Consider the following 10,347-nt stretch of genomic DNA (forward strand, 5'->3'; position numbering starts at 1 on the left):
ATGTGTGCAAGTCTATTGTGGGCATTGATGCGAGTCAACTGTACCCATTGTCAATGACCAAAGAAATGCCAACGGGACTCTACACAAAATGGGAGTCCAACAACGACACTGCAAAGTTTCACCCAAAAAAGAATTGGAGTTTGTTTGAGCAGCAGGTTAACGATTACTTGCAGAGCACTCGTCCAGAATGTTTGATCCAGTCACAGTTCAATCACAAAAACAGAAATAAATTGGAGCATATTTTGTCGATGGTTTCTGCTCTCATTGCAACACAGTGTTTGAGGCAATGGGATGCTACATTCTCTCTTGTCCATGTCAGGAAGAAAAGCCGCTGTTATCTGAAGATATAGAGAACGGATTAAAGACACAGGAACGAGATAGTGATCGGAAAGAGTATCTGCAGGGATTAGGGTACACAGTTGTTGAAATTTGGGAATGTCAGTGGAAAAGGTGAATTAGAGAAAACATAAATGGAGTTAAAGCGTTCGTCGACAAGAAAAATCCATTTCAGCAATCCCTTTCCAAAAATGCTTTAATTGAAAAAATAAAACGAGGAGAATTGTTTGGACTGGTTTATTGCAGCCTCGAATTCCCCGAGCACTTGTACCCTTATTATGAAGATTTTCCTCCTATTTTTAAGAATTGTGAAGTTGGACGAGACGACATTGGGGACCATATGAAAGATTTTGCGGAGCGAAACAAGTTATTACCAAAACCACAAAAAATGCTCATCTCTAACTTCGAGCTTGACAGAGGGCCAATTACTACTCCGCTGTTACTGTTTTACCTTGAAAAAGGATTAATCTTAACAGATGTCTTCTGGCGTAAAGTCTGTGAAGATGGTATTCTCACTACTTCTTTAAATTTATAACTCGTTTTCCTTAGTCTTATATTTAAATCGCTTCTTTACTTATGTTTTTAATTCACAGTTTTTCTACCAAAATCTCTTTTCAACAAAAGACCTTTTTTGAAAAAAAAAGAATTAAATACAAATACACATACAAATAATTAAATACACAATTTACATATTTTTAAAGTTTTGAAAACCATTTGCATCATTTTACGGATTACTGTTTAAACATTTAAAGATTTTGGTTTTCAAAACTTACAATACATCAGCAAAGAACTTCAATAGATGAAAATCATTTAAATATATAGACGAGACATTAGAAAATAACACATGTGCAAAATAAATAGCATATAAACCACAAAATTCTGAAGCTTGGAGTTTCTCCTGTAATCAAGTGGGATCAAGAACTCACTTGGTATCAAGTGTGTCCTCTTCTTCTATACTTGAGATAATACTCTCTGTCAATGACCCATTTTCCCACTCGTCACAATCCCTATCAGGTTTTTGCTCCTGCAAATTTTCAAACCCGTCAGACACACACCACAGGAATTTAAGTTGCCTCTCCTCCTCAAAAAATTCAACTTGATTTTCATACATTGGTCTATAGGACAACTATTAATCGCAGAATTGCGCAGGGACTGATCCGCTTAGTTCAATGTTCTCTGAGACGTGTAATGTTGTGTTTTCGTTGAGGTTCTTGTAGAAGTCTACAGTTGTCTGTTTGTAGGGAATAGAGACTTCAGGCAAATTCTCGATTGCAACAATAAAGACCAGAAGCTGCCTCGCAATTGAGGTTTTTTTCAGCAAAAGTTAGGTACATTTTGTCAACAATTTGGTATTTTTGGCAAGAATTGGATGTTTTTGTGACGAATTGGGTATTTTTGAGAAGAATTGGGTGTTCTTGGTAAGATGTGGGTATTTTCTGCCAGGAATTGGCTAATTTTCGGCAACAATTAGTTATTTTTTGACAAGAGTTGAGTATTTCTTGCCAAGAATGGGGATTTTTTTGGCAATAATTGCGTAATTTTTGGCAATAATTGGATTTTTTTTTTACAAGAATTGGGTATTCTTTGCAAGAATTGGGTATTTTTTGCCAAGAACTGGGTTTTGTTTTGCAAGAAACGGGTATTTTTTTCAAGAGTTGGGTATTTTTTGACAAAATATGTTTTTGTTCAGTTTCATGTTTCGGAATCTAAAACTTCGAAAAAAAAATATAAACTTGTCCTCTATTCATGTCTTATAATTTATGCCCACTGCATTCTGCGTTAAAAATTACAATGTAAAGATGTAGTATAACACAAAATTCCAACAAAAATTGAGGTTTCAGGTTTCAGACTCTACAACTTCGATAAAATATATAAACTTGTCCTCTCTTGATGACTTATAACTTATGCCCACCGAATTCTGCGTTAAAAATTACAATATAAAGATGTACTATAACACAAAATTCCACAAAAATTTGAGGTTTCAGGTTTCAGAATCTAAAACTTCGAAAAATACCAATTTGTCCTCTTTTCATGACTTTTAAACTGTATCCTTTGAATTCCTTGTTGAAAATTACGCTATAAAGATGTACTGTAACACACAGTTCCAAAAAATAGTTTGAGGTTTCGGGTTTCAGAAGCTGAAACTTCGCAAAAACCCAAAAATTGTACTTTCATAGGGTCAAAGAAATCACTATCAAATGCTTTGTTTAAAAACAACATATAGAGAGTTGATCTAGCATACCATTCTCGAATACAATAGTTTGTAGTTTGAGTTTTGAGAGACCAAAACTACAAAAAATGCAAACCTATAATCTATAATTGACCGTGAAATTACCACTATTGAATTCCACTTCGAAAAATACTCTCTAAAGTTGTACTGTAACATGCATTGTCGACCAAAAAAATTTTAGCTTGAGGTTTCAGAATCTGAAACTGTGAAAAAACGAAAAATTTTCAGTGATGGTTTTCTGTGCTTTAGTTTTTTCCATTGAAATCTGAGTTAAAAAATTTTAATCGATTATTTGAACAGCATTATCTGAAAAAATTTGTTCATGGTTTCGGGTTTTTGAAACTGAAACTACTGAGAAATAAACCAGAAACTACGAAAAGAAACTGCCAAAAAGTCTTGCATACTTTCACATCATCAGGAGTAAAAAAATGAAATTTTCAAAAAATTTTTATCAAGAAGTTTTTGTGAAAAATTTCCGATAATTTGAAATTATTCGAAACAAAACTTCATTAATAATCAAAAATTTTTTTAAAAAATTGATAATTGAAAAAGTTATGCGTAAATGAAGTGTAAGAAAGAAAAAATTTTGCAGATGTATGTTATTAAGTAGATAAGATTAGCTGAAGTGCATTAGAGCAAAAAATCCAACTGGATGCTTTTCCCTTGCGTAATTAGGATAATCACCCCTGGATAATTACGATAAGATGACAGGTCTATTGTTCTCTCACTCTCTTTTAGGTACATCTTTGGGTAATTAGATGAAAAAAGGCTATACCTAATGTTAATACATAGGTACATCCATTTACACCCCCCTGTCTTGCTTAGCTATTACTACTTAGGGCCTTAAACAAGCTTAATCGATTTAGTTTAATAGCAGGCTCAACGAAAATGTTCAGAGTTTTTTTAAAAACTTTCTACGTATATTAGAACGGATATGAGGCTTACATGGTTAAGAAACTTTCTCGCTAGATATATCTCAGAAATGGTGCATTGCTCTTTTTGCTATTTACTCGGTACCTTTATTCGAATCCGATCATTTATCCTCCTCGGGGTGAGATGGTGGAGGGATGAACTGGATGATCCAGACAAAAATTGGCCATGATCAGACGGTCTGGACAAAAATTTGGCCATGATTCGAACTTCTGTTAATTAGTGCGAATTATTGCGAAGTAATTCGAAAGAACGCGTTCATGTCTCAACTTAGCGGGATCACGCAAAACCTCTCGACTATGATTCGAAGGTGCGACTATTCTAAATTGTGCGACCATGATCAGAACAAAATCTGACAAAATAATGTATAAACTTATTCAACTTTGCTTTTTTAATGGATGAATTGTCAGATCATTATATGAAATAGCGCGACGCAAAAGTTGGGCCCAAACCGTGTATTTATCGTCAGGGAGGGGGCACCCTCAGACCTCACCTCGGAGGGGGACCCGAGGTGAGGTGTTCGAAATCATATTTCGAACACCTCACCTCGGGTCACTTTAGTAGACCGGGTTAATTGGGCTGAAATTATCATAAAGGGTGAAACAGCGCTGAAATTTACATGGGAAGGGCCTAAAAGCTCTGAAAAACGCTTGGGGTGAAGCGCTTAAATTTTGCCGAATAAAATGCCGAGTTGTTGGTTGGAGTGGCTGAATTAACGCTGAGTGTTTTTCGAAGGGTCTTTAAACGCGCTGAAAATATTTTTGCAGCTGAATTTGAATAATCCACACTCTAAATTTTGTGGCGCGTTTCGTCAATATTTGCCGAATTGGCGCTTACGCTCTAAATCAGTTAAAAAACTTGTTGTCTTATCGGTAAACATTTTATGTCACTATAAGTGGTTTTCTGCCTTAATGGGGCAGTCGTTTACAGGTCACCCCCACGTTACTCCATCAATAATTTATGGAACTGTTGCCCAGGTCCAGGTGGCCAGACCGAAGTGACCTCTGATCAGAGGATCTTCGAGCGCACACATGTTACCGGTGCGCTCGAATTACATGGTCTGTAAAAGAAAAGGCTTCGAGCGCACTTTAGTCTGGATAATGGTCTGCAACTTGTCTGATTAGAGGGCTCTTCGGTCTGCGAAGGTCTGATCAGAGACAATTTCGAGCGCACTTTAGTCTGATAATAAACTGCAAGAAGAGAATAAGCAACAATTGAGTATAAACTGCAACGCTTTCTCAATGCTTCCGTTACTACCAGGATCGTCTTGATATTAATTTATTATCAATTACATCTCAAAGATAAGGGCGTTGCATATTAATATCTGCTAATGAAACTTGACACTTGGCAAGCGATTGTTGATCATATCAACATCGGGAGGGGCTGATGACGGCCATTGACCTGATAATTAAAAAGGCGTTGCAGTTAATTAGCTCCCCAGATTTTACTTCTCCGTGTTAACGCCTAGCAAGATGCTGGATGTTAATTACTTGCCTATATATAAGCTCTGCTCCATAAAATTTGTCACAATTCACGAGCAGTTCGAGCAAATAGAGGTAAGTTTTCTTCTTCTTTTGCTTTTTTAATCTTAGGACGAGTTTAAGCTTAACTAAAAGTACAGAACCTCTGTCATCAGTAACTGATGACAGCTAGGTGAACAAGGCCCTAGGGAGACGTACTGAAATTGCTGGAAACATAATTTCATTGTGAAAATTTCAAGTGTGAAAGTTTTTGAATTGATAGTTGTGCAAATTTTAACGTTTTTGTTTGTCGTTCTTTGAAGGTTTTTTTAAAAAGTGGTCGACAATTGGCGCTGCTCAAAGTTAGTAGAGGCCTTGCGCAAGCTAGAATTCTTTTACATGTATTTTTTGTTGCGTATTTGAAATACGTATTTGAAATGGATGCGTATTTGAAATACCCACTTGAATAGAAAAAATTCTGATTTTTGAAAATTCTTATAAGTTTTTTGACATATTTTACTTCCATTTTCATTTCTTAGACAAACAAATAATTTATTTTTTATCGAACGCTTTTATAAGGGTGACCAAGGTCTGGTCATAACTCACTTTTGGTTTGTTTGATCTGGACCACACTCTCTACGACTCAAGTTTGGCTGGCTAATACCTGAGGTTCCTGACCCAATCACTTAAAATTTTTTCTCGTGGGAATCACAAGATTGTATTCTTACCAATTTCTCATGACAAAATGGATGCACACTTTTAGGCTCGTTTACTCGAGAAATCGAGTAAATTTACACAATTTTCTTGGGCTCAACGGTATATTTTTTTGTGTGAAGCACACAATATATCATGTGAATATTTTCCTGAATTCGCACGAAAAATTGAATGAAGTTTATATCAACAATCTATTAGTCACAATATAAAAACCATATATAACAGATTAATATATATTAACAGCTTATAGTCCAAAACTTCTATAAAAAACAAACGCTTTCCTCGTACACTCATTTAAACGAGAAAAAATCCTCATAAACTCATACATTATATGTTTCTCATATACTCATTAGTCAACACACGAGAAAAAATTGTTGGCTTTCGCGTGATAGTTTTAGAGTGATCCTCGGTAATAAAAAATGATAACACTATACTTATTTTACCTATAAACTTTAGCTTAATGGTTTAACTGCAATGTAGATTCAATTTTTAGGTGACAAAAGGTGAAACACAAAAACAATAGGTGGCGAGGAGTTCAGAAAGTGAAATTAGGCTTTCATTTTTAGATGTATTCTTCTCACCAAAACAGCAATTGGATCATTTTGACTTTGGTTGTCTTCAGCCATGTTGATATCACATATGCGACCACAACGTTTCCGGTCCCTTCCGACGCGGTGTCGTCCGGAACCGACACTTGTTCTTCAAAAATTGACCTGCTAGAATCTCTCGAAATGTTTTCCCTCAATGTTTCATCTCTGTACGTCTGCAACAATGGCTATATCTCATTGGGAAGCGAAGCTCCAGATATTTTGACTAAGCCAGATGACTTCTTTAACCTGGAATCATCTACAATTCTGGCGCCACTGTTGAGAAGAGAGCCTACGAATTTTTATGGCCGCTTCAAACAAGGGTTCCAGGCGACTAATGATGTTGATGACGTCATGGCCTACATGGTTACTCCTGAAGACCCTCAATTCACACTGGATTACTTTTTCGTTGCAATTTGGAGTCGAGTGCCTGGTTCTGGAACTGGCAATATGTTCCGGGTAGTGTTACTCAAAGACACCAACTACGCAAACCAAGGAAATGAGAAAATTACGATACTCTTCGACTACTGGAGCTTACCGAACGGCCAGGATGACGCAACGGGGCAATATGCTCGCGCTGGAGTAAACTCCGAATGCAACGGTTGGTTACCTCTCTAAACTAGTTGTGTCACCCAATGAGCGGGGCAATCAACAGTCACGAGCTCGAAATTTTTCGTCAAATTGTAGGGAGGCGTAAATGACTAATGAAAAAAATTGGGAGCGAGAGCTGGAGAAATACCTCAAAAGATTTTTCCAAGAAGGTAGCGAGCGTGATTTCATTGTTGATTCGAACCAAACTGATAGTAAAAACAATGGTCGGTTTTGAACTAAGATATCATCAGTTTAATTATTCTCCACTTAAAAAAAAATTAAACTACATATTTCCGCAACTTTTAAAAACGATCGAACAAAAATAAAAAGAAAAGAGCAGTTTGAATATAAAACAATTTTTTTCTACTCAGGAAGGAATTTTTCTAGGCTCAAAGATACGTTATGATTTACAACTTTTCCAACAATAAGCATCAAAGATTTATTTTAAGTAAACGAGGTTTTATTTCAGCAACGTATTTTGAGTTGAAAGATTCCGCAACGTCTCAAGTGGCAAGCACCTTATTTGCCACCCCCGAAAATCCACCATATGGAGTGGGAAATGCAAGATGGCTTTTCAGTGTTGGTGGTAAATCACCCGACGAATCTGTCAGACCAGTGGAGGGAACAACGACCACAACAACAACTACATCAACAACGACCACGACTCTTTTCCCGATTCCTGCCGACGCCGTTTCCTATGGAAAAGACAAGTGCTCTTCTGAACTGACTCTTCTAGAACCACTATCTATGTTTTCATTGAACGTATCTTCCGTTTATGTTTGCAACAATGGTTATATAACTTTAGGCAGCTCTGCGCCTGAAATTTTGACAGAACCTGACGATCTTTTGAGCTTGAAGTCGAGCACAGTTTTAGCCCCGCTCTTGAGGGGCGAGCCTATTGATTTTTATGGTCGCTTCAAACAAGGGTTCCAGGCCACTAATGATGTCGTTGACGTCATGCACTACATGGTTACTCCTCAAGACCCTCAGTTCACACTCGAAACACTTGATTACTTTTTCGTTGCAATCTGGAGTCGAGTGCCTGGTTCTGGAACTGGCAATATGTTCCGGGTTGTGTTGTTGAAAGACTCTAACTACGCGAACCAAGGAAATGATAAAATCACGATACTCTACGACTACTGGAGCTTCCCGAATGGCCAAGACGCTGCAACTGGTCAATATGCTCGCGCTGGGGTGAATTCACCATGCAACAGTAAGTTACCAAAGCAAATTGATTAAAAACAAATACCGCATTTTTGAATTTTCAATTCTTAAAAGAAAAATCTACAATCTATGCTAACATTCTCAAAAATTGAAAAGTGATCGTCTAAAATATCTTCAAAGCATCGAAAATAGGTCTGAAGAGATCGTATTGCGAGCAAAAAAACATTTCTAGAGAAAAATGCGCACTTATTGATCAAAAGCGTATTATAATTTACGAGATTTGCTGAAGACATCATTCCTGGCCAAAACAGCCTCTCATCAGACCCCCCCCCCCCCAGACCAAAATATCCCCATGCTATCACAAGTTGCAGGCCATTTTCCAGACTTCCGTGTGTTCGACAATTTTTCCATGCCATGTAGCGAGAGAGCGCGATGAGCAGATTTACGCTTGAAGATGGTCTTATCGGAGGTTACTTAGGTCTGGAGAACTCGACCTGCGACCTGGTGATAGAATTTTGTCAAAATTCGGAAACCTATTGATTTTTATGGTAGCTTTAAACAAGGGTTCCAACTCACTAAGATGTCGATGACGTAATGATCTACATAGTTACTCCTCTAGACGCTCAATTCACACTGGATTACTTTTTCGTTGCAATCTGGAGCCGAGTGCCTGGTTCTGCAACGCATTTCTGATATTCAATATTTCTTTTCAGAAGCTCATCTTGAGCTGCCGGACTCGGGATCTGCTCAAGTAGCAAGCACATTGAGTTCGTCGGACTTAAACCCTCCATATGGAATCGGAAGCGCCAGGTGGCTTTTCACTGTGTGGAATTGAACAAGGACAAAGTTAGGCAACGGTACAGTGTACAACCTCTATTCGAGACAATGCAAATATGAACAATCATAACTTGTGAATACATAATGTAATAATACGTGGGTGGGTCGAATTGGTACACTTACTCCACGTATTAAGATAGCAAAACATAATACACTTACTAATCCAATTAAGACTCTGGGAACGTAATTAAAAACTCTATTTCGTAAATTATTGCAATCTTTGGTTGTGGTTTAATGAAATCTACGAAAGAATTTAAATTGTACCAAAAATGTTTGCAATAGCAAAAAGCGGTTGTTCAAGAGTTCACTCTTATCACCAAATTTCTCCCCCTTTCTTAGGACGGTACAACAACAGACCCCGCTCATCCACATTTTTGGCTTATTTGTCTACCAAAGTATGCAGCATCGGGAGACTTTCAGAAAAATAATTTTGGTCGTGCTTTGCAATTTAATAATAGACGGATTCTCGTATCAATACAGGCGTATATACGCGCCAGTTTGCCAGTGAGGTTATTACGATCCAAAGTATTTGGATTGTATTAGTGCCCTCTCTCTTTTTCAACCTGTTCGCATTCCGCTTTCTCATGACAGTGAGAAGTCAAATTGAAATGGTAATTTTGATTGCGCTGGATTTGTAAAGGGAGCGAAAAAGCGAATTGGTCTGATGTTTGATTTTCAGATCTTTTCGGCTTGTGCCCCCCCCCCCCGAAGCTTAGTGGATGTATATTATTTACAAACCCCAGACTCACGTGCCATATTTTTATATAAAGATTTATTATGTATCGAAACGTGTAACGAGAGGTGCATAACATACTGGGGGCACAAACGGAAAAGATTCTGATTTTCTTTGCAAATTTATTTAAAAGTGGATAAGAAATTAGTATTTGGACAAGTATTCGGTTATCAAAATTAAACTTTTTTCAATGCGCCAATTTTATATATATTTTTAGTTGCTCTCAAACAAAGTTTGTAACAATTATGTTAGTCCTGTGGTAATTTCTATGCAATTTTTTGCGTGACCAATTTTTCGTCTGATCTATTTGACTTTCCGTCCTCAAAAATAGGACATCAGTTAGCATCCAGAGAGCATTAATTTCTCTGAAAGTCTTTCAGTTCGGTATTTTTTGCCGTAATGACGTCACCTCGCACAGCCAATTACTTCCCCCACAGTTGCCACCCTCATTAACCCCAACCCCCCAGGTGCACCCCATCTCCGCTGCGCTCACCTTACGCCGCTTTAATTAAGCTAAAACTAGCCTCACTAAAACGGGGCTAGCTACTGACGAAGCCAAGCGCTCGCCGGTTGTTTGAGAGCAATTCCTCCGACGTTAGTCGTTTATTCTTACTGTTTCTTCCCTTGAGTGCAATTTGTGTGATACCCGTTTGCTCTAATTTCGTCATTTTGCAGTTGTTCGAATATATCAACAGTCAACTAATGCTTTTTTTTACTTTGCAACTTTGAATTTTAAGTGAATTTGTAGTTCTATTGCCTTTTTTC

The 10,347-nt window shown here is 37.4% G+C and overlaps 1 protein-coding gene across 1 annotated transcript; it reads left to right on the forward strand.

The window, feature by feature from the left end:
• The first annotated feature begins 5,002 nt into the window (after nt 1-5,002).
• On the forward strand, nt 5,003-9,119 carry LOC142353640 (uncharacterized). Its single transcript, XM_075405937.1, has 4 exons — nt 5,003-5,052; nt 6,237-6,858; nt 7,318-8,061; nt 8,726-9,119. The coding sequence occupies exons 2-4, from the start codon at nt 6,237-6,239 to the stop codon at nt 8,845-8,847; spliced, it is 1,488 nt and encodes a 495-aa protein (XP_075262052.1). The 5' UTR covers nt 5,003-5,052; the 3' UTR covers nt 8,848-9,119.
• Nucleotides 9,120-10,347: the final 1,228 nt, after the last annotated feature.

Source organism: Convolutriloba macropyga, chromosome 14 (assembly GCF_964194025.1).
Source record: "Convolutriloba macropyga chromosome 14, txConMacr16.3, whole genome shotgun sequence".
NCBI lineage: Eukaryota > Metazoa > Xenacoelomorpha > Acoela > Convolutidae > Convolutriloba > Convolutriloba macropyga.

Bases quoted from the DNA above. Each gene is read 5' to 3' on its own strand.
- LOC142353640 (XM_075405937.1), top strand. From the start codon at position 6,237: ATGTATTCTTCTCACCAAAACAGCAATTGGATCATTTTGACTTTGGTT. The intron at 6,859-7,317 runs GTTGGTTACCTC...GTTTTATTTCAG, and splicing joins AGTAAACTCCGAATGCAACG to CAACGTATTTTGAGTTGAAA. The intron at 8,062-8,725 runs GTAAGTTACCAA...ATTTCTTTTCAG, and splicing joins GGTGAATTCACCATGCAACA to AAGCTCATCTTGAGCTGCCG.